This window comes from Danio rerio, chromosome 6 (assembly GCF_052040795.2).
Source record: "Danio rerio strain M-AB ecotype USA chromosome 6, GRCz13ab, whole genome shotgun sequence".
Lineage (NCBI taxonomy): Eukaryota > Metazoa > Chordata > Actinopteri > Cypriniformes > Danionidae > Danio > Danio rerio.
Window position 1 is genome coordinate 60,567,501 of NC_141026.1, and position 25,260 is coordinate 60,592,760.

Below are 25,260 nucleotides of genomic sequence, written 5' to 3' on the forward strand. Positions count from 1 at the left end.
CATATCTAAGGTTTGTATATTAATATATGACATAATTAGTCTTACTTTCATAAATAAGTATTTTGACAGGGTTGTTGTTTAATTACAGTACAGTATTACAGTTTTTCTCAGTGGCTTTGATGCATTTCTCACAACACTATTTACATTTGCACAAAAGGTAATGCATTTACTTGCTTTTGAGGAATGAACTATCCATTTTGAGCAAGTGGCATGCTTTTGCAGGTTAATGCAAAAGCGTAAAATGCATTAACTGTTGAGCAAATGTAAATATTGTTGTGAGAAATCCGCCAAAGCCAATGAGAAAAACTTTGATACTTCTACATAACATGTCACATATAGTTTTTAAATCTATTAAAGCAGTATTTTTGTGGTCTGGGATACATTCAAGGGTCAAGAGATCTACAGGATATAATTATTAACATTTAACAGTTAAATAAAATAGTGCATTACTAAGGTTTGTACTAGGACTGCACAATATATTGTTTCAGCAAATATTGCAATGTGTGTGTCGGCAATAGTCACATCGAAAGATATGCAATGTAGCTGGGATTATAGTTGACCATAACACAGTGGAGTATTTTCAAAGTTTAGCCATAGAATGAAAGTTAATTATTTGCATGTTTTTAAGGCCTGACTGTAAGAATTTGAATTAAACTTGAGCCATTTGGGCACAATAAATAAAACGTTTGTTGAGATTATTTAAACATATCATTATTTACTCAAAATGATACAGTGTTAATATTTTTATTATTATTATTATTATTATACTGTGATTATTTAATTTCTTTTTCTGAATAGTTTGACTCCCCAAAAAATTCTAAATTATTGTTTATTTGCATCTTTTGTCTGTTGTCTTTGACTATACTTATACATGTTTAATTAAATTTAATTAAATTTAATGCAGATACACTCCCCTACAGAATCATCCCAATTGATCTAAAATTATAAATTCTTTACGTGCTATTCAAGTCATCTGGTGAAATTGCATTTATGTCACAATATATATACAAACTAGGGCAGCACGATATTGGAAAAACTGACATCGCAATATTTTTTATTCATGCATATCCCAGTGAATAAAAAATATTGCAATGTCAGTTTTTCCAATATCGTGCCGCCCTAGTTTATACATCATTAAATGACATAATTAGTCTTACTTTCCTTAATAAGTATTTTGACAGGGTATGTTTAATTATGGTATAGTAACACCAGTATTAATCCTCCTAAATACGTTCTTTATTTATTTTTTAGTATACTAAAGCAGTCTGGGATACATTAAATGGTCAAGAGACCTGAAAAATATTGTTAATATCGTTTAATGATTGCCACAAATTATGCAAACAAAGTAAAACAGTGCATATATGTTGTAATAACTATATAACTGCATAATTATTAAAATCATTCAGCGTAAATCTGCACATTTTTCTGCACAGAAATAGCACAAGATGACCACAGATTCTGTCTGGCCCTTCTACAGTATAACTAATAACTGTAGTACTGTCCATTATTAGATAACTGCATAGTTTTCAGAAGTGTAATAAACATGTAGACACCTTTGCAGAGACATTGATCTGTACTTGTAATTTACTTGAATGCCTCCAGGAGCCTCTTGAAGTTATTGCTTTACTCAGGCGGGAACAGGGGGCAAAATTCAGCCTCAGCAAAAAACCAGATGAGGAACGGTCATATTCCACGAGTGCTTGGTTTGAAAAGAGGACAGACCAAACAGGTGAAGATTAAACATCTAAAAATGTACCCTATTGCAGAGCTGGGTAGTAACATACTATGTACTCTTGATTATCAGATTACAAAAATCAAGTACTTGTTATCAGAGTTAATGTTACTTTTTTAAGGATTACATATTATATTTATACAATGGCAGTAAATTGTACACAATAGAATATTCATCTTTTTTATGTTTGTATTGTTTCATAATAAGCGCGCTGCCTTTATATTGTCATTATTCTTCATGATTGAAATGTTGCTGTTTGGTGTTTTTCATTCAGACTCATCTGCACTAGTGTTTTTTTTTTTTTACGAAATATTTAATGTCAAATTTTAATGTCATATTTGCTGTTTATTTCAATATCAGTTCTGTAATGTTGCTGTTTTCTAAACTTACGTTATTTAGAATAATATAAAGTCATACAATTTTATTCACTGTTACTATCAGCTAACACTAACAGTGAGGTATATTAGTGTATTTAATATTAGAAACATATTAGAAATAAATATATTAAGTAATTTGAAGCAACTGTCCATCATTGCACTTTAAAAAGAAGCTGTTGAGGCTCTTGTTGCTGATAATTGCAAAATAAAATAATATTTATTTTTGCATCTGTCAAAATAGTACAAGATTACCCTGCTTCAATATATGTGACCTCAAATAAGAGTTAGCAAAAAGTAATCTAAATGTAATCCAAAAGTAGTCAGATTACATTTCCATAATTGTATAATCTATTATCAAATATTCATTCATTAATTTTCAGCTTAGTCTCTATTTCAGAGGTCGCCATGGTGGAATGAACCGCCAACTATTCCAGCATATGTTTTACACAGCAGATGACCTTCTAGCAGCAACCCAGTACTGGGAAACACCCATACACACTCGTTCACCCACACACACACATGCACTATGGCCAATTTAGTTAATCAATTCCCCTATAGCGCATGTGTTTGGACTGTGGGTGACACCGAAGCACCCGGAGGAAACCCACGCCAACAATGAGAGAACATGCAAACTCCACACAAAAAACACCAACTGACCCAGCCGGGACTGGAATCAGCGACCATCTTGCTGTAAGGCCACAGTGCTAACCACTGAGCCACCCTGCCACCCATATTATCAAATATATAACTCAGAAAAAAAAATTTATTTGTAATCTATAACTGATTACATTTTATAAGTAATCTACCCAGCTCTGACTTTACGGCACATATATATATACATACATACACATAAATGCTTTTATTCATATTTATGAATTCACTCATTATTAAATTTGATTTCCATCCACAGGGCATGAAATCCCAGTGTCATTCAGATCTGACCAGCCTGGCCTGTATGAGCAGTGGGTAGTGTTTGACTTCAATACGAGACCTGTACTCCGACAAAAACTAAAGGTCAGAGTTGGAGAGGATGATTGTCAGGCAGCTCCAGCACCGGAGGCACTATTAGAAAACCCAGAAGCTGCCTGCAATCTTGAGCCTTGGAATGAGGAAAGCATGACTATCATTCCTTTTGTTGAAACAGAAAAAGCACAGAGAGATCTACTAAACAGATACCAACTCATCATGATGAACCAGCAGATGAACGGTTTGATTAACCGTGAGAATTATAAATGGAGCATGCACAATTTTTTATACCAGGAGGAGAAGGTAGTCGGTGAACTGCTTTCCAGGTATGCATGTTTTAATATATACCATCAAGCCGAAAATTATTTGTACTCCTGGCAAATTCTGACTTTTAGTCACTTTTATTCAACCTGCAAGTTAGTAGTTTTTTTGTTGTTTTTTTTTTTTGCTTTTTTGACCGGAAATGACCCAGGCTTCTCCCAAAAGATAATAAGATGATGTACAAGAAGCATCATTGTAAAAAAATATTCAGCTTTTATTTACTTTGGAACAAAAAATGGCAGTCAGAATTTGCCAGAGATATGAATCATTTAGTGCTAAATTATTTTAAATTTAGTTTTTTTTTTACATTTTATTGTTATTTTAATAATAGTATATGCAATATCCGAATTGCAAAGAGGTGGGATAAATAAAACATATTTTCTGTGTCAAGCATTAATGTGTTAGATACCAATTTAGATGGGACCTTAGTATCCACATTCTCAGAAAAAATGGTGCAATGTTGTACCCTAGAAGATAGAAACCCTTGTCACTGGGGCAGTACCTTTTTTATAGGACAGAATTGTACCATAACACAAAGAAACTAATTTGTACCATTGCAGTTTGTACCTTTAAGCACACGATTTGTACCATGGGAAACCAAAATGTACCTTCGGTTTTTAAAACCTGCAGATACAATATTGTGCCTTCATCAAAGGTACAAATCTGATCGATGAAGGTACCACTGCAGTAATAAGACACTTTGTACCTTAACAGTCAAATGTGTTCCTTCAAGAACTATTTAAGGCATTTTGCTTTATCCAAAATGTGTCAATTTATTTTCACTAAATATAAAACATCAAATACATTTTTAAACAATGTTTTTTTTAAACAGTTTCTTTTTGTGTAAATGACCCTTTTCCATTTACAATAAAGAATACTTAAACATTAATCAAAAGATCTATTTTTTGCTAAACATTTCACATCTCTTTTCACCAAATTGTTACATAAATACATTCTCCCATGTACAATACACAACATGCTTTTCTCCAATTTCCACAATACCTTTGTAATCACTTAAAACTTCATTTAATTTACTTAATTTTAAAAATTGAAATCGAATTATGCATTGTAACAAGATATAATGTCTGGTTAGTTTTACAATAGTAAAATGTCTGCATCAACACTTTGCATATGCATGACGTTTGCCAGCTCACGTGCGTAGCGGAAAGCAAATGCCAAAAGGTGCAGATATTAATAATGAAAATGTATTTATTAGAAAATCTAATATTTATTAAAAATGCCTTGAATGTTTAGTTTACAATAGCTATAGTTTTGTTTTACCAGTTGTTTTGTATTATAGAACTTAATAATCATTGTTTATGACTTTCTTTAAACATGCTTTTAAATGATGATTCTTGTTTTAATATGGAAATTATTCATAAAATCACTTTGCCTTTACACTAATATTTATTTTCATAGATATTGTAATAAAGAAAAAGTTGTCCAACACTCACATACCTTTTTGTGAGAACAATTGTGTACCTTAATTTCAAATGTACCATAAAAGGTACAGAACAGTATCATAGAAGGTTTTTCTGTACCAAATAAGGTACAACTTTTACAAAGGTACAAAAAAGTTTCCTAAGGAACATTATTTGTACCACAGTGTACCTTTTTTCTGAGAGTGCAGTATCTGTTATGATATAGGCTAAAACAACAAGTGCAAAAGTAAACACTAATAGCAGTTGTCGAGACTAGAAAGGAAAATGACAACAGCCAACAAAACTCTGAATATCTGCAGAGGTTTTCACTCATTTAAAGTGCTTTAAAGTCTAAATGATTGCACCTTGATAGAGTTCTTTCTTTAGCCTGAGTTAGATTTAATTACATACTATAATGAAATGATTTTTTCAAATAACTTCAAATAGATATAAGAGAAATGTTACAATGCAACAAAAATAAACAACAATTGCATATTTTTTCCAGTCTTGTCCTAATATCTAATGGCTTATTTCCACTGAGTGGGACGATTCAGTGTAGTATACAGTACAGTATGATTCAGGACAGGTAACCCTAATCAGGATTGTGTCCGTATGACAGAAAGCTGAAATCAGCGTCATTTGTTAGGTGTGGTGTACACCAGAAAGTAGCGATCTAACCGATCGAAGGGCTGTTCACATACTGCGTCGGTTATGTGCTCAATATCGTTATTTCAAGAGTTCACACTTGACGATTGATTATAAAGCATGTTTGGCATGCTGTCCTGAGAGAGAGCTCATAAGATCCTCGAGCCCGGGGCTCCCTGTGAGAGTTGATCTACCTGAGCTCAAATTCCCCTGCTGTTTGAAGCTAGAGAACTATTAGGGATTGTTGTGAAGAGAAAACTTCACTAAAAGCACGTCTATATTTCTGATTTGGATTAGTCAATTAACTTAAGTTGCATGTTTTTGGATGGTTGGAGGAAACCGGGGAACCCGGGGGAAACCCACGCAAGAATGGGTAGAACATGTGAACTCCGCACAGAAACCTCAGCTGGCATGGTAAGGACTAGAACCAGTGATGTTCTTGCTGTGGGGCAACAGTGCTAACCACTGGGCTGCCGTGCCACCCATCTAGGAAAGGAAAAGGAGTATGGGTGGATGGGGGGATTCTTCAAAACGAAGATGACTATGGTTATGGAACTTTTTTGGTATGGTTATTTATGGAGACTTAAGAATCGTCTGATTGGTGAATCATAAATTGGATAATGTGGGACCAGCTGCAAGCAATCATACAGTAAGCACGTGATCATCTCGAAATGAGTTCATAAAAAAAACTTCACTTAAAATGTAGGTGTGCACTAAAAGAGAGAGGAAGTGGCGCCCCTTGTGTTTTACACTCATTTTTAGACTTGACATATGAACATCCCTGTAAACAACAATAATAATAGAGGACATAAAGCAGATCCTGTTCTTGCTTTTGGCATGTGGATGGTATTCTAACAATGAAATTGTGTATCACATAAGTGATTGATTTTTAGACTAGATACAAAGTTTGATTGACCTCTCCAGAAACCACAATTGTTTGAGACTCAAAATTGTTTGGACTCGTGATCTGGTTTCCTTTAAATGCACGTTAGCTAGGGGAACCTGAAAAATGCAGTTTTCGTTTGAATCAAATGTTAGACAAAAGTTAATAGACATATGTAAAATTTCAGGGCTTCTTCCACATATGAAATTCAATCATAAGCTTGATTTAAACACTTAAGGAAAATTTGATGTTTTCCTATTCAAAGACATAGGAGCGGCTCTTGCATACTTGAGAGGTGTTTCAGAGATGGCCGCTGAATAAAATGACTTGCCTTAAAGGAGTTTTTACTGAATTATACCACTCAGTGGAAATGAGCCATAAGTCCAGTTGAATTTGAATATGGCATTTTATAACAATTTAAACATATAAAATGCACTCTCTTTCCAGATTAAGTCTACGAGGGACTGTGCAGCTGAAAAATGAGTTGTCTGATGACAGGTTTGGAATGAAATGGGCCCACCCGGGTGAACTTTTTGCTGCTGTGCCTCTGTCTCAGCCACTCACACCTGATGCTCCTCAAGGTTTCATTGTGAAAAGACATGCCATCAGATCTCTTGTTCGTGTTGTGAAGAACAATGAATATTGTGGGCCTATTTATGAAGCTGAGTTTCTGAAAGATGCTGCCACCGAGACACAAGTACATCTCCAGCTTTCCAAACGCTGCTGTGCTGCCCTTAACCTGCAGAATGGAGAGGAATATGAGATGGAGGTCCAGTTTCAAGTCAATCGTCTGTGGTTCTGCGAGATGCACAAGGCAATTGATGATCTCCCGAGGTTGGACAAAGTGTTGCCTGATCTGAAAAATGCTCATCTCAGTATTTCTTTCCAGTCAGATGAAGGAGAGTTCAATGAGAAGCAGCAAGCAGCAATGGACTTTGTCTTGGGTGTGTCAGACAACAGAAGCAGCATCCCACCCTTGTTGATTTATGGACCTTTTGGGACTGGCAAAACTCGAACCCTTGCAAAGATGGCACAGGCCCTTGTACAGCAGCCACACAACAAAATCTTAATTTGCACACACACAAACAGGTAAGACATAATTCAGTGCCACTTTAGAGAACTCTCACATACGTAAATCTGAGGATATATATATAAAAAATACATATTTTCAACCATTAGAATAACAAATATTTATGTAAACAGATATGTTTGCAATATTTTAAAATATGTATTGCATATGTGCTCATACAGTGCATCTGGAAAGTATTGATAGCGCTTCACTTTTTCCACATTTGTTTAAGTTACAGCCTAATTCCTAAATGGATTAAATTAATTTTTTCCTCAACATTCTACACACAATCCCCCATAATGACAATGTGGAAAAGGAGTTTTTGAAATTGTTGCAAATTTATTAAAAATATAAACCTGTAAAATCAGATGTAAATCAGTATTCACAGCCTTTGGCTCTAAACTGAGCTCAGGTACATTCTGTTTCCACTGATCATTCTGGAGATGTTTCAGCAGCTTCATTGGAGTTCACCTGTGCTCAATTCAGCTGATTGAACATGATTTGAAAAGGTATACACCTGTCTATATAAGTCCCCACGGTTAACAGTGCATGCCGAAGCACAAACCAAGCATGAAGACAAAGGAATTGTCTGTAGACCTGTGAGACAGGATTGTCTCCAGACACCAGGGGCCTCATGTACGAAGATTTGCGTGGAAATCTTACTAAAACATTGCGTACGCACAAAGCTGTAAATGTGCGTACACAGAAAATAATTCAGATGTATGAAACACTGCTTACGCCGAATCTCACGCATATTCTTTTGTACATCCGAATGAAGGTGAAACTGAGCGCAACATGCACGAGCACAAAACCCCTCCCTGCCTCCTCCCCCGTATGAATATGCTAATGACTATGCTAATGGCAAAACCCAACGAAAAAGCAAAGGCAAAAGCAAGCAAGAAGAGAAACTTTGAACAGAATGTGAATTGGAGGTGCTGCTTTCGGAGGTAGACTGGAGAAAAGCGGTGTTATTTGCAAGTTTGTTCTCCGGAATTAACAACAAAAGAAAAAATAGAGTGGGAGAGTTTAGCTGATGCGGTTAACACAGTTGGGTCTGAACATCGCACTGAGTGCATTAACAAAAGAAATAGTGTGGTTTATATCTGTAAAATGTTGCAATACCCTTAACTGTCTCAGTGGCGCATCTCGTAAGATGCATGTGATCATGTTTTGACACGTTCGAGCATGAACTCGGCTCGAATCCGTCTGATGAACTCTTTCTTCTTTTTTTCCCCGCTACATATCAGATTTTGCCCACTATTTATCACGAGAAAGACTAGTAGGAATCATTAATAAGTTTGTGCATCATATTTTATTTGCACATTTATTGAATGGAAATGTTTCTGATTCACGCATGCAAATTCATCTTCAGATAGTGTCTTTATAGCAATGTGTGTGCGGTAGATCGCTCAGATTACATTGGGGAAACAGGCGACTGCTGCAAATTGTGCTTTAATGTTTAGCTGGTCAACTGTATGGTATGGAAACCTTACATACCTACTAGATGAACCCGTCTCATACAGCTGCCATTGCAAGGCTCAGACACTTTGTAGAGAAGAAATATAACACAACTGCCTCTAGGAGTCGCCAATGGAAATAAAACAGACACGCACAAAAAATGTGCGTACGCCAGCCAGAAAGCTGCCGTGAAGCTGCGCACATTCCCACGTTCAGTTCATTGTTAGTAAATCCAAACGTGAGCGATTCTGAGCGTGAAACCTGGCGTATGCAAATTTTTTGTGCGTACGCAGCGTTGATACATGAGGCCCCTGGACTCTTACTAGAGCTGGCCGGCCATCTAAGCTGAGTGATAGGGGGAGAAGGGGCTTAGTCAGGGAGGTGATCAATAACCCGATGGTCCAACCCAAGCTCATTTTGGAAACGTAGCCCCGCGGACGTTTCTGGAGACCGCGATTTACGTGGCCGGAGGTACGTAAAGGCCGCGTTTAGTTTTTTTCGAGCAAACGTTGCGGGGCGGTGTGGCGCCGCTCCGCCCCTCCTCTTCGCGCTTGCTGGCCGACAGCTCGCCTCCGAGTGGAGGGCTTTCCCGATGCAATCAGTTTGTCCGCTTAGCTCACAGCGTTGTGTCGGCGGAGCGGAGGCCCCAGAGGAGGAGGAGGAGCCGGCTGCGGTGGACGACGACCGGGATCGAGTCCGGGGAACAGCAGGTTCCAGAAATCAGGTAAGACGAAAAACGGAATCCGAAAAATAAGGGTGAGAAAGCGGCGGGATCCGAAAACACGGTCGAAATCGAAGACGAGGGCTTTTGCTTTTTTTTTTTTTGCTTTTTTCTGGACGGCTTTTGCGAACCGTCGCTCGGGTTTAGAGAAGGACAACCAACTGTGCAGCAATCCACCAATCAGGCACCTGTATGGTAGAGTGGCCAGACGGAAGACACTTCTTAGTAAAGGGCACATAGCAGCCCAAAAGGCATCTGAAAGACTTTCAGACCATAAGAAACAAAATTCTCTGGTTGATGGACTGAATGCCAGGCATTACGTTTGGAGAAAAGCAGGCAGCGCTCATCAGCAGGCTAACAGCATCCCTACAGTGAAGCATGGTGGTGTTGGCATCATGCTGTGGGGATGTTGTTCAGCAGCAGGAACAGGAAGCCTAGTCAGGATAGAGGGAAAGATGAATGCAGCAATGTACAGAGACATCCTGAATGAAGACCTGCTTCAGATACTCTTGACCTCAGACTGGGGCGACGCTTCATCTTCCAGCAGGACAGTGACCCAAAGCACACCGCCAAAATATCAATGAAGTGGCTTTACAACAACTCAGTGAATGTCCTTGCGTGGCCAAGCCAGAGCCCAGACCTAAATCCTATTGAACGTCTCTGGAGAGATCTGAAATGTACCCGTTGCTTCCCATCCAACCTGATAGAGCTTGAGAGGTGCTGCAAAGAGGAATGGGCAAACAATCCCAAAGACAGGTGTGCAGAGCTTGTGGCATCATATTCACAAAGACTTGAGGCTGTAATCGCTGCCAAAGAGGCATCAACAAAGCATTGAGCAAAGGCTGTGAATTTTTCAGCTTTTTTATTTGTAATAAATTTTCAACAATTTTAAAAAACTCTTTTTTCACATTGTGATTATGGGGGATTGTGTGTAGAATGTTGAGGAAATAAATGAGTTCAATCCATTTTGGAATAAGGCAGTCACAGAAAAACATGTGGAAAAAGTGAAGCGCTGTCAATACTTTCCAGATTCACTGTAAATGACATTTTTTATATCTGTGACATCCAAACATAAACTTGTTTGTTATGTATATGTGATTTGTAAATGTTGCCATATATCAGATTTCGAGACCGGCTGTTCCACAAAAGCCAGAGTTACCATGATTCATGTTGAATAGTATTGTTTGGGTTTTGCTTTTTGGCACACCAAAATATAAGCTGGTCTTTTTCAACAGGGCAGCAAACTTTCATAAATACATTTTAAATGCAATTGCATTAGTTAAATCAATCAGTAGAGTATGGAACAAGCATAATTACATAATTATTTGATTATATCAACTCAAATGATCTTTTTTTTCTCCGAAATGCAGTTCTGCTGATCTTTATATAAAAGCTCATTTCCACGAATATGTAAGGAATGGCCAGCTTCACGCCAGACCTCTGCGAATAAAGGCAATGGAAATAAAGCTCGCATCCACCGATTTCATCACTCTACAGTACTGCCATTTATCAAGAGAAGCCAATTGCTTTGAGTTTCCTGATAAAGCAGTTTTAGATTCCACAAGAATCGTCATAACAACAACATCTCTGGCTCGTTTCTTCAACGACATGAAGCTTCCTGAAAACTACTTCAGCCATATTCTGATTGATGAAGCGTCTCAGATGTTGGAGTGTGAGGCTCTTATGGCACTTAGCTTAGCGGGTAACAATACACGTGTGGTTTTAGCAGGAGATCACATGCAGATGGGACCCAAGCTGTTCTCTGTGAGGCCAGACAAATGTTCTGAGCACACCCTGCTCAATCGCCTCTTCTATCACTACCAAGCCGAAAACAGCGATGTGGCCAAACAAAGCCGGATCATTTTCAATGAAAACTACCGCTCCACAAAAGACATTGTGGATTTTGTATCAACACATTTTTATGTTGGAAGGAGTGATGTGATCAAGGCTAGAGGAAATGTGCCGTCTCATCCCCAACAACATGCTTTGCAGTTTCATCATGTAAGAGGAGAATGCTGTCTGGACCCAATGAGCATGTCCTGGTTCAATGCAGAACAAATTGTAAGAGTCGTTCACATTCTGCAAGAAATAATGAAGGAATGGCCTCAAGAGTGGGGTGCTGCAGATCCAGAATCAGTCTGTGTCCTATCTCAAGGCAGACAGGTATCAATCCTAGTACTAGTTTCAAGTTTGCTTTTCCCCTATTTTTACCGAATTGATGTCATTGTGTTTATACCTGATTATTCTGCCTTTGATATTTCAGGTGTTGGAAATCAGGTATAGACTGCGTTTGCTTGGACTGCCTCGTTTCACTGTAGAGAATGCTGAAAATGTGCAAGGTAAAGATTACTTGAATCTAAGGTCCTGTCTACACTGTCAGGTCTTGATTTTTTGTCTACATCTGATTTTTTTTTCTGTCCGTTTACATGTTCTTTTAATTGTGAACCATATCCGATTAATGTGTTTATACTTGCTAAATAATTTACGATGTCGCGCACGTTCAAAGGCGGGTTCTGGCATCTGCGCCACACTAGCCACGATGGAAGAAATTGTCTTGCTTTTAGCTCTGCGAAATATGCGAAGTTCACCCAACTTTAAAATGATTTTGAGGCGGTGGAGGGAAAGGGCCGTCATGGTAGCTTGAGCGTATGTTTTAAATATGGTGTCCTCCACCATTCAGAGGAATTTGTGGGTACAAGAGAGATCTCTGGTCTGGTGGGAGCAAATTGTGGTGACTGACCACTTTCCTTCTCCATGATTCCTCTGTTGTTGTTGTTGTTGTTGTTTACCTCGTCAGCGTCCACGTCGCTCTTCCTTCTACGTCACTAAAACGCAGAGAAGTACCACATTGTCAAGTTTAATGACGTACAAAATGGAACGCCTTAATAAATTTGATCTGCCTGTTCACATGATGGTCGCATTGTCACATATCCGATTTATGTCTGCTTTATTTCCACATATGAGGGAGGCCTGAAACCGATGAATATCCGAAAGCATGCGTTTTTTTCGTGTTTACACGCTCATAGAACAGATCGGATGTGTGTCACATATGAGCAAAAAATCGGAATTGGGTCACATTTAACTGGTAGAGTAAACAAGGCCTAAAGGCAACCCAAGCTCATTCGGAAAAAATAGCCCCGCGGATGTTTCTGGGGGCCGCGATTTACGTGGCCGGAGGTACGTATGGCTGCATTTAGTTTTTTTCAAGCGAACGCTACGTGCCGGTGAGACGCCGGCCGCTCCTCTTTGCGCTTCGCCAGCTGGGCTGATGGCTCACCTCCTCCGTGTGGAGGGCTTTCCCGCCGCAACCAGTTTGTCCGGTTAGTTTGTCATGTTACGTCAGCGGAGCGGAGGCCCAGAGGAGGAGGAGCCGGCCGCGTTCGATGACCGGGATCGAGTCCGGGGAAGAGCGCTTCCAGAAATCAGGTTAGACAAAAAACAGAATCCAAAAAATAAAGCGAACGAGTTCATAACGAGGCGACAATGCGGTGAAATCCGAAAACGCGGTCAAAAACAGATGAGGACTTTTCTTTTTTTGCACGGTTTTTGTAAATCGTTGCTTGGGTTTAGGGAGAAAGGAGGAGGTTGGCCGGGTCGGCCGATTGGCTGGCCACCCATTCAAGTTCAGTCATTCAGCCAGTTGGTCAGTCAGACAGACGGTCGCTCGACAGCGGCCTCCGGTGGCTTTTTACGCGAGAACAGCGCGTGCGCGCAAGAGGCGTTCAAGACGCGAAAAAGCTCGCAGAGTGGCCTCTCGTGGATTCACAAAAACAAAAACTGCACAAATACGTACCTCTTGGGACGTATTTCACAGTCTCCAGAAACGTCCGCGGGGCTACGTTTCCAGAATGAGCCTGGGTTGCTTAAAGGACCTAGTATACTTCAAAAGAAATCGAAAGAAGAATTGGAATTACATCATTTTGAACAAAATTCGTCGCGACAGCTCACCAAAGCAAACATTTGGGGTAATTCCTTTTGGCTCGTACACACCTTTAAGCTACCATTGATAGGAATTGGTGACTGTGTTCTGAAACTCTTTGCCCTTCTATGACCTGTAATTGTTTCGTTTCTCATATCCTTGGAGAGGGCTACACGGTGGCTCAGTGGTTAGCATTGTCGCCTCACAGCAAAAATGTCACTGGTTCAAGTCCAGGCTGGGCCCATTTTTGTGTAAAGTTTGCCCGTTCTCCCCGTGTTGGTCTGGGTTTCCTCCAGGTGCTCCGGTTTCCCCAACAGTCCAAAGACAAGGAATTGATTAACTAAATTGGCCGTAGTGTATGAGTGTGTGTGAATGTAAGTGTGTATGGGTGTTTCCCAGTACTGGGTTGCAGCTGGAAGCGCATATGCTGCATAAATTTTATGCTGGAATAGTTGGCAGTTCATTCCACTGTAGCGACCCCTGATAAATACGAGACTAAGCCAAAGAAAAATGAATGAATGAATTCATGGAGGTCAAAAAAACAACACCACCAAGTTAGCAACATGAATGCACTGGAGGGTGGAGTAGCAGAGCTGGTATAGATGTATATGCACATATACGATCGATCACAGATAAATTTTTAAGACTCTGAGGTGTTCACACCACTACATTTGGTGTCTGTCCATGGTAAATGGAAAGCAACGTAAATAATTTAGCACAATGCACAGGCTAGAGGAGGCTGACAAACATTTACGAAACTGTTCTACTCTGACCATCGTTGTTTAGGGGTACACGCAAACAGTTGCCCTTAAAACAAAGAATGAAAAAGAACTTAATGTGAAGTATATTGGGGCCTTTATGCTATTCCTTGATTACATACAAACATGTATGCATGTGATTTACAGTGTACTGCCTTTCCAATTTTTTCCAGGAAAGCAGTTCAGAGTAATTGTGATTTCCACTGTGCACACCAAGGACAGCCTATTGGAGACGGACAGGACCTGTCTTGAGTTTTTCAATGACATGCGAGTCCTGAACACCATCATGACAAGAGCCCAATCACAAATATTTGTTGTTGGAGATGCCGCTGCACTTTCATGCCATCAGTTCGGTATGTGCTGGAGACTTTGGAGAGCATACATAGAGGAATGCATCAACAAGGAAAGTTGCCACGACCTTACTCTGGATTCTTTAAAGCAAGATCTCCTGGAGATTTCTAAACTCTGCAGGAGCGAGGATGAAGAGAACAGCGATAGTGAATCAACTACATCTGAACTACCGGACACTGAAGACCTAATACTTCAAGAGCTTCTTGATGAGAGCAAAGAAATCAATGTTGCTTTGACAGAGGAAGGATTATTTCCAGTTTTTCAAAATCAGGAAGCATTCAGTAGTGCAAATGACCAAGTTGCAGAAGTATATTATGAAGAGCCTATGTTTACTAGCTCTACTGTCCACAAACAGTGTGAGATAGTCAAAGAAGGTTATGACAGAGGATATGCAAAGCCACTTGACGAGTCCACTCTGAGAATAGACATCAAGGGTAGAGCGAACATCGGAAGGGCATTCCCTGGAGATAAAGTAACGGTGGAGATCCTGAGTGCAACATCCCATCCTCCAATGGGAAGAGTGATCAACATCCTTGAAAGTGCAGATACTGTCAAGGAATTTGTCTGCGCACTTGAAAGACATGACAATCAAGTAATGACGCCTATAAACAAATGCATCACCAAGATCTTCACACCCTTTTGGAAAGACAAACCAAACCACATTGCTGTAAGGAATCCTGAGAGCCTCAAAGTAGAGAAGTTTATCAAAATCAACGAAGAAGCACACAGGAAATCTCTCTTTATTGTCAAAGTCCTTAGTTGGAGAAACGTTTTCAGATATCCTTTGGGGATTGTCGTAGGTGTGCTTCCTAAAATAGCAACTTTAGATGATGGATTGCATGTACTCAGCATTGAGTACCAGTTGAGAAGGACACTTTCCTCATCTCTGAAAAAGCAGATGCAATACTTACAACATCTTGATATTTTCGAAAAAGGACGAAGAGATTTTCGCATGCTCCCAACCTTCACAGTTGATCCCGCACATTCGCAAGATCTCGATGATGCAATAAGTTTGCAGGATTTTGGTGAGTACCTTGAAATAGGAGTTCACATTTCTGATGTTGCAAGCTTTGTGGCTAAAGACAGCGAACTGGACAAATTTGCCAGACAGCTGTGTACTACATTCTACCCTCGTGAGAAGGAGCCAATATACATGTTTCCCAAAGAACTGAGCACCAATTTGTTAAGTTTAATCCCTAACCAGGACAGACGAGCAATCTCATTGATTATAGAAGTGGATGCACAGACTAATCGCATAAAGAGAAGATTTATCTGCAAGTCTGTGATTCACTCCAACAGGAAATTTTCCTATGATGAAGTTGAGGACATTCTTGAAAATGGTCAGCCGCTTTCTGACCTGCTTGAAAAGTGTCTTGTAAGAGTGTCGAACTTTGCTGAGGTTCACCGAAGATACAGAAAGCAGGATGACTGGTGCTACAAGATGCCAGATGAGGATGTGACCCTTGGAAGAAGGAGATCTCACCAAATGGTGGAAGAGCTGATGGTCATGTTTAACCACATGGTTGCTGAACGTCTTTTATCTGATAATGCAACAAGAAGCAAAACTCCATTGAGATGCCAGGACAGGCCTCAAACAGACAAACTCATTGAGATTTTTGACAAAAACGCAGCCTTGATTCCGCTGTCTGTTCACTTCTCAAGTCAAGCTCATGAACTGAATAAGCAAGGTTTGATCCAGCACAACCCTCAGACTGACTCAGACACGTTCCCAGTGTTAAAATCAATCCTCAGATGCCTGAAGTCAGCAGCAGAGCAGGAAAACATCTACAAAATAATTGACTTTGTTGCAACTGATGACATTCATCCTCAGCTTCTGCCTTTTGCTGTTGCATTTAGGCGGTTGTTTCACAAGGCGTGCATTCAGCGCTCAAACTCAACGCATGTCTCAAGAATAGGGCACTATGATTTAGATCTTGACAGCTATACATGGGCCTCATCTCCAGTTCGCCGATACTTAGATGTAATTGTGCAGCGCCTTCTTCATTCTGTGATTGACAGGACAGATGTTAAGTACACAACTCAAGACATTAACCTGTCTTGTTTGGAATTCTCCAGGAAAAATGATCAACAATCGGCCTATGAGAGGAAGGCAAATGCTCTGCATTTTGCATTAAAACTGTCAAGCCAAAGTGAAAGGAAGGTGGCTTATATTGTGGAGCTCAATCCATTAGGGACAAACTTTAAAGTGTCCTTTCCACTTAACAGATCCTCTATATCAGAAAACTTAGACATTATGAGCAGGGATCTTCTGCTGGCTGTTCAGCCAGAGTTTGATGTAACAAACAACAGCATGATCCTGAAATGGGAGCGAAGGATATATTCATTCTCCAATCCTCACATCCATGCTGAAGTGAAGCAACAAAACCCAAACTCAGTCATGGCCTATGTCCCTGCAAAGACCTGGAAATGCATTGCAGATGCTATCAGAGAACAAAACTGGAATGCCATTTTTCCTCTTATTGAGGAACTTCAACGCAACTCTGGACAATTTCACGAAACACTGAGTGCTTTAAAATGCACGAAAAATTATGACCCCTTGCATGCTGAGCATTATGCTGAACTGTATCTGAGAATTAAGCAAGGTGAGGCGGTCGAAGTGCAGCTTGGTGCATCCACAGCTCGTGGTTTAATGTCTCCATCGATTCAGCTGTTTGTTGTGCATCCAAAGTTTGAGATTTGCGTGGAGCATGTAAGAGATCCAGTCAAGTGTTTTTCTGAATACGCACTAAGCTCATCAAGGAGTTCATACAACTTGTACAAGGATTATCAGGCAATATGGAGACCTATGTGCGAGATGGAGTCAGCCTCCAGCGCTGTGGCTGAAAATGAGAGCATTCTTATTGTAGATGTGCCCTTGAAATGGGAAAACTCCAATCCGAAGAGGCTTCAGGGGTTTTTTCTGCTCCCACTTGACAAGAAATCTCAGTGGTCAATAGACTGTGATCTCAGAAACAGTTTCCTATGCATTCGAACGAGGATTCAGAAACAGAGTAGCCCATTTCTGGAGAGCGCTCAGAGCACAGCGCTCATGGATATTCCTTCTTTCACTTGGGTAGTTCATGGTGTAATTACAGAAGTTGAAGAAACAGAGTCCAAAGAATCAACGAATCAAGAACCAAAGAGTTTGCGAATTGATTTTCTGATTAATCACATGCCCATGACAAACATTCCAGAACAAATATTCCACGAGAGGACGAGATTTACCCTGGAGCTGATTCCAAAGCTTCTGCCAGACGTGTAAGTTTGCAAATAATATACCTTACAACTATAGTTTAAAATGCTAAATAATACAGAGTTAATCATTGCAAATTTATTTGTGAATACATTGTATAGTTTAATACGGTTGAAGATAGAAGTATTAGCCTTCCTGTGAAATTGTAATTCAGTAAAAAAAAATTGTGAAGTTTCAAGAGTTCACACTTAGCTCATGATTTATCACATAGCTTGTTTGGCGTGCTGTCCCAGGAGAGAGCCCTGAGCTCAAGGGATCCTTGGGCCCAGGGCTTCCCCCTTTTCAAGGGGCAAGGGGAAATTCCCCCGCTGCTAAGGCCAAGGTGAACTTCCTGAGAGTAAGACATTAGAAAAAAGATTTAGGCTTATTTTATCTATAGTATGGAGCATATATGGACGGTGGGAGGAAACCAGGGAACCCGGGGGAAACCCACGCGGACACGGAGAGAACATGCAAACTCCGCACAGAAATACCAGACGGCCCAGCAAGGACCCGATGCCATTGGTATTCTTGCTGTGAGGCAACCGTGCTAGTCACTGGGCCACCGTGCCACCCATTCTGGATAAAGGTGGAAGAAGGGGAGGAGAGTGGGTTTCTTCCAGGCAAAAATAGTTGTAGAAAGGAAATGAGGATATATATAGTGACTTGGGATCCTTTAATTGGAAGATCATGATTAGCTAATGTGGGCCAGCTGAGTCAATCATGAGCATGTGCTCCTCTCGAAATTAGTGTAATATTAAACTTCACTTAGCAAAACACAGAGGACGATGAAAAATAAGAATGTATATATTATTTCTTTAGATTGGCTATAGAACAAATCACTGTGGGCGTCACGGTGGTGTAGTGGGTAGCTTTATCGCCTCACAGCAAAAAGGTCACTGGGTTAAACCTTGGTTGGGTCAGTTGGCATTTCAGTGTGGAGTTGTCCGCGTGGGTTTCCTCTGGGTACTCCGGTTTCCAAAGTCCAAACACAAGCGGGGGGACATGTAGGTAAAATGAATAAGCTAAATTGGCCATAGTGGATGTGTGTAATTTCAAGAGTGTATAAGTTTCCCAGTGTTGGTTTGCAGCTGGAAACATATGCTGCGTAAAACATATGCTGGATAAGTTGGTGGTCCATTCCACTGTGGCCTTATTATTAACCCTGATTATTAAAAAGAAAATGAATGAACGAATAAACAAACCACTGTTGTCCAATGACCTACCAAAACTTATCTAAGGGTGCTTTCACACCTACACTTTTGTTTGGGAACGTGTCTCGTTTGCCCAGTTAGCGCGGTTCGTTTGGCATATGTGAACAGGGCAATCGCGCTCTGTTCCGCGCCAAAGTAATCGCTCCGAGATCGCTTGAATGAGGTGGTCTCGGCTCGATTGAAACGAACCCTGGAGCGGTTCGATTGCAGTGAGAAAGCGATCCGATCCGAGCACGGTTATATCACAGTGTTTTATGGATATGTAATAGGCTTACGGCTATATGAAGAGAGAACTATGAGTAGGGCGGGAAGTTTCGCGAGTCTCCGGATGCCCGCAAACGAGTGATGATCTCCCGGTAATCTCACGTCTCCCTCCCGGTCCTCAAATAGGCATCAATGCGCACCCTTCTCACTCCTCCCCACCGCATCTCTCCTCAGACACGTCGCGCGCACCCTGTTAATCACCACCAAACCACCACCTCTCCTGACAGCTGAGCGAGACGCTGCAAAATAAACACTCTGACCAATGTGAGGAGAGTTTACTCACACGTGACTTGTTTTAGCTCTTTTGGTCCGATTAGAAACTTTGCAGTGTGAAAGCGAACCGCTCCAAGAGCAAAGAGCAACAATGTAACAACTGTAATCTCTGTTTCAGAACAACTGAATCGATTCACAGGTGTGAAAGCACCCTAAGTTAGCCTAATTGCAAAAACTAGTATCTTACAAAATAACTAGTAAAATCGTATATACTGTCATCATAGCAAAGACAAAATAAACTAGTAAGAATTTAGCACTTGAGAAATATTTAAAAATTTCACAAGCTAATAACGTTGTCTTCAACTATACCCTTAATTTATATAAGCACTTGGGATCTGTGATATCTAGAGCCAGACAGAATTAACACATTCTATAACAATTACTTGTATGTAAGATTTACAATGTAAATCCAATTGGAACCACTTGATTAATTGTTTTGCTCTGTTATTTCTTTTGCAGGCGCAAAGAAAATGCAATTGACAGTCTAACCAAAGCCAACCAGCTTGTAAAAAACATTGCCATGGGCAGGAGAATCACTTCGGACAGAGGTACTACAGTTTCACATCCACTGTTAATTTGAATGCATTTAGCATTATACTCTAAATTAGTGTTTTACTAGTCATCTTCATCAAATATATCACTTCAGAAGTAGTTCAATTTTGTTTAAAAGTAAACTGTATCTCTCCAAAAGGATGTAAAATACCAAATCAGAATACAGGCAGATTTGAGATCAACAGTTATCATCCTTCTGGGTTATCCCATCTAAACAACAGCCAAAGTAAAGCAATAAGAGAAGCACTGACTAACCCATTCACACTTATCCAAGGACCACCGGGTGAGCCTCTCTTTGTTTTCTCAAAGTCCATTGAAATTCTCAAAGTCCTTTTTTAATTATTTTATAATTTATCTGCATTTTCTCAGGGACTGGAAAAACTGTTGTTGGTGTCCATATTTTGTACTGGCTGCACAAGAATATCCAACAGCTCCAAGCTTCTGGTTCAAAGAAGAGAGCTATTCTGTACTGTGGCCCGTCAAATAAATCTGTTGATGTTGTTGCAGGTAATGCAAAATTTTGTTTATAAAGCTTTTATATTATTTGTATACATGCATTGTGTTGTGAAAGGGATGCTATGCAAACCGGGGTAGTTCCAAATGCAGCTTTATTATAAGAATGGTCAATCAGGCAAGGGTCAAATACCAGTATAAACAGTGTAGTAGACAATCCAGAAGCAAATCCAATAAAACAGGCAAAAGGTTCGGGGCAGGCAGAAAAGGGTCAAAACACGATAATCAGTCCAAAAGTCAAAAACACAGGCAACAAGGAAAAATGCTTACGTAAGGACAGCAACAGCTTAACAATACTCAGCAACATGTGTGTGGAACAGAGGGGTTTAAATAGTCCAAATAATCATTGTGTGAGTGGCTTCAGCTGTGAGAGTTTAATCAGTCTGGATCTTGAACCGGTTGTGTGTGTGTGTGTGTGTGTGGCCTGACTGGGTGTTGTAGTCCATAACATGGCAGATATGTAGTTCAAGGAGTGTGAATGTTTACCAGTGACCTCTGGTGGTAAGCGATCGCTGGTAATCATGACACATTGGCTTGCTTTTTGTTTATTGGAAGAGTAAAGGAAGTGCTTGGAATCATTGGGACTGTGGATATCATCATAATAGAACATCATTTTTTTTAGTTTATTTATTTCTAGAGGACATTTAAAAACAGCCAAAGACCAAATCAAAGTGGTGTACACCAGATGGATAAAATAGATCAACAACTAATTTGAAGGTAAAAACTAAATAAACCACATACTAAGCCATCACATAGTAAAAACCAATAAAAAAACCCTACTGTAAATAAAAAATTGGCTGACCAATGAGATTGGTGATTTTGTTTACATACCTTGAGCTGCAGAAGTTACAGTAAACTTTACTTGGTGGCGCTCAAGCACAAAAGGCTCTAGCTGAGCACATAGGAACTGCAAATCAAATAGGATTAGGTGGTGAGTTTAATTTCACTTCATTTTTTTAATGGCTTGTAACTTTTTCTTGCAAAATCTTTGCCCAGATGTTTGTGTGCTGTGGAGGACGTTTAACAGAAAAGCTTATGCGATGAATACACAAGGACAAAGCAGGTTGCGCTAGAATGAAGACTAACGAGAAATTACCAAGAAATATTTTTTATTATTTATTAAATTGCCCATAACATTTGTGTTTATTAACATCCTTAAACACTCCCCTCACAGTAACAGAAAAATAGTAATTATTGTTAGTGTCACAAAAACTGTTCTATTGTGACATTTGCATGGCCTAGCATTTGCAGATGTATCCGCTTGTTAAGTGGTTACGTGTTTGTGACGTGTGTAATACTGTTTCCGGATCCAAGCCGCCACTCATTTGAGTGGAGAAATCATTCGTTTATGATCACGTTTTATTCATATCACACATTAAAGTTAATTTTACATAAAGTCATAGTGTACACAACAATCTCTGAGCTTGCTGCATAACAAATACCAAAAATGTTACAATTTATAAAAAAATTATTCACTCTCTGGTCATCGGATATTAGGCATGGACATATATACTGCGATCATGATTTTTCAAGAATATTAAATCGCTTTGTAAACGTTTATTATTATATTATTATTATTACTATTTCACGAGTCTCCCCATTCAGTTGAATACACAGCAAATTCATCAGAGTTAAATTCTCGGTGTTGAAGCATTTCAGAGTAAAGTGTTGACGTTAAAGAGTTAGATTTTGATAAATAAATATAATAAGAGTTAGAATTGATTTTATTCAGTGCGAAATCAAGGAGTTATCTTTTTTACACTTGGTGGTGTTATTTCCAACATCCGGGAATTCATGCAGCCCCAGTCACTGAAGAATTTTCCAGACGCCATTTTCCATCTGAAGTTTAGAACAGCAATTGGTGAGTCAAACTACCTAAATGTTGGTATTTTACTGACTTTCTTTAAGGAAATACAGTTGTAAACATATTGTTTAGTTAATAACTTTAGAATGGAGTGACAATTTTAAACTTCTGCGGTTCATTCATGGTCGTTTGTGTATCTAGCTTAACTGCATTACTATTCACTTCTTTTCAAGAATGTTTTTATATGCTCACGCATACATAGTGCATAAAAACATCAAATGTACATGTTCAACACATTTCTGTCACGTTTAATGCCATTTTGTGCGTTGTTACCCATCTGTAAAATAAAATCGACACTTCTCCTTTAATTCGAAGCAAACTAGCGAGGGAATCCTCGGAGCAGCCTAGCCTACTCTGCCCGGATGCTAACGGCAACACACGACGGTTTCCATAAGCTCTGGAGTTTCTAAAACATATCTGGTGAGTAAATGAACTTATGCTTACTTGTAAAAGGCTTCCTGACTAAAACATATGATTGTTTGTTATTCGTGTACGTTAATTTGGTTATTTTAAACACCGCAGCCCTTTTAAACTGGTTCATTCGTGGCCGTCCATAACGTATACCGTTACTTAGTCCATAGACTCGCGTGATAACGTACGCTTGAATTATATTAAGTGTTGACAACCATTAAAGTCGGAATGTTAACATTAATGTCTTTAAATGACCGCGTTTGCACTTTCTCAGACATTTGACGTTACAAAAGTCTCCCGGAAGTTGCGGGACTAACGTTAACGTTATCCCGCAAATGCACAGAGACTCCCAGATGCCCAAGTAGATGCCCGCAAATGAATGATAATCTCCCGGAAATCGCGCGTCTCCCGCCCGGTCATTAAACACTTTGCACACCCCTCTCCACCGCATCCCTCCCAGCTCTTCAGGGACGTCGCGCGCAAGTCACCCCCACCGCTCTTTAGGTACGTCGCGCGCAACTCACCCCACCGCTCTTCAGGTACTCATCTCTCCCGCTACCTCCCGCAAATCAACTCTGTATCCCCCGAAAATGACTTTTCCCAGCTCGGGATGTCTGACGTTAGTAAGTTAGGCTATTTATGTAGTCAGGAACATCTTAGTCAAGCTTTTTCTACCGCATGATATTGTGCTTAAAACTAGGCTAAACTTAGCATGTAATGTACACAACATTTCCGTTTTATTAAAGACAATTTAGTGCGTTGTAAACAGCCACCTGTCTGTAAAATTAATCAACTGATTCATATTTGAGCAGCCTAATGATTATACAGGTTTGATTTGTAGATTTATTATCAATAATCAACATCTGAATCAAAAGATATCTGAAAAAGTGTGAGGCATACTTTGTGATGTTCATCTCTCCTTTTTATCTGAAGGTTATGCATATGTGTTAGATACTAATGTTTTGTTGTTTTTTAACAGCCACAGTTCTCTATACAATAACACAAGACCCTGTGACGGTGGCTGATTAGAGACGGATGGTGTATTTCCAGAGTTGGTGAAATGACCAAGCACACCTTCTTGGTCATATGTGGTGATAATAATGAAGGTATGTTTGATAAAGTTCTGTATTTGTTTCACAATAAGCTGAGAGGGTATTAGAGCATTAAAGAATAATGAATGACATGAAGGTGATAAGTTTTGTATTGTGGGTGAACTGTTACTTAAATAATGTTTTGCTCTTTGCTTTGCACTTTTCCTCTTCTGCGTATCCTTATATTTTAGATTATATTTGGACCTGAAACATCTGCTAGACTCCAGGAAAGGTGGCGTCAATACTGGACCTGAAAGGGCCTAACAAGTTGAATCTGGTAAAGAAACACGCACGCACGCACGCACGCACGCACGCACGCACGCACGCACACACACACACACACACAAACACACACAAACACACACACTCACACGCTTACAGAAAACTTTAAGTTTATGAATATATTTTACACTGTGGCCAATATTTTGGGGAAGTCAGCATCACTAAATGATATAAAAGATTTTAAGCTCCTCTAAATTTTGCTCCAAGTGTTGTGTTAAATTGAGGATTCTGGACAGACAGCTGCCTGTTTTTTCAGTTCTAGTCATAGTGGTTAACCTAATTGTTTTTGGAGATCCAACAGTGATGTATGTGTTTTTTCTACTTTTCCATATCCTGTCACCTCAACCAGCTGGGAGAGTCAAGTTGTGGATCATCATGAAGATTTTCAAAAGGTGAGTTTAGATTTCTTGAATGTTTTATTTACTTTAAATGTTCTTTTAAATATATCATAGAATTTGATTGCAATTTGTTTTCAAACATTTATCTTCTTAGAAGATAGTTCTTAGAAGAGCATCACCCTATATCCGTGCATCAGGAACCATCAGACGAGCGATCAGCAGCTACTACTGTACATCGTCATGGATAAAAAGGTCATCCTGTGGCTGGGAAGCACTTCATTCACAGGACATGCTTGATGAGATTTCCTAGCTCCAGTTTGTTTTTACACAAGTTTCCAGCATTTATACCTTCATTTAAACTGCTGTGTTTGATATGGAGGACCAAGGAAACACCAGAAGTGAAAGATTTGCACGCCAAGTTGTTTAAAATGTAATTTCAGAAGAAAACTATGCGTTCAGAAGAAAACTATGAGTGACGATACTGTATATTGAACTTTCAAATTGCTCTGATGAAACATCAAGTTTGGACCAAAGGACTAAAACAGCCTTTTTGAGCACTGGTCATACATATTTTGTTGATGCTGTCTGTACTAATAAAACATTTA

General features: G+C 39.5%; 3 protein-coding genes across 4 annotated transcripts in view; 2 read left to right on the plus strand and 1 right to left on the minus strand.

The window, feature by feature from the left end:
• Window positions 1-25,260, minus strand: part of LOC147843705 (uncharacterized) — a 999,056-nt gene that overhangs the window by 613,662 nt on the left and 360,134 nt on the right. The window lies entirely within an intron of this gene.
• The window catches only part of ralgapb (Ral GTPase activating protein non-catalytic subunit beta), a 471,588-nt gene that overhangs the window by 289,887 nt on the left and 156,441 nt on the right, over window positions 1-25,260 (plus strand). The window lies entirely within an intron of this gene.
• The window catches only part of helz2a (helicase with zinc finger 2a), a 49,638-nt gene that overhangs the window by 8,769 nt on the left and 15,609 nt on the right, over window positions 1-25,260 (plus strand). The window contains exons 4-13 of the mRNA XM_087258102.1: window positions 1-10; window positions 1,603-1,729; window positions 3,020-3,401; window positions 6,793-7,434; window positions 10,964-11,756; window positions 11,857-11,932; window positions 14,444-17,879; window positions 20,064-20,152; window positions 20,296-20,439; window positions 20,526-20,663. The exon at window positions 1-10 is cut by the window's left edge and continues 101 nt beyond it. Of these exons, the coding sequence (XP_087114228.1) occupies window positions 1-10; window positions 1,603-1,729; window positions 3,020-3,401; window positions 6,793-7,434; window positions 10,964-11,756; window positions 11,857-11,932; window positions 14,444-17,879; window positions 20,064-20,152; window positions 20,296-20,439; window positions 20,526-20,663 (5,837 nt within the window). The remainder of the gene's footprint in view (window positions 11-1,602; window positions 1,730-3,019; window positions 3,402-6,792; window positions 7,435-10,963; window positions 11,757-11,856; window positions 11,933-14,443; window positions 17,880-20,063; window positions 20,153-20,295; window positions 20,440-20,525; window positions 20,664-25,260) is intronic.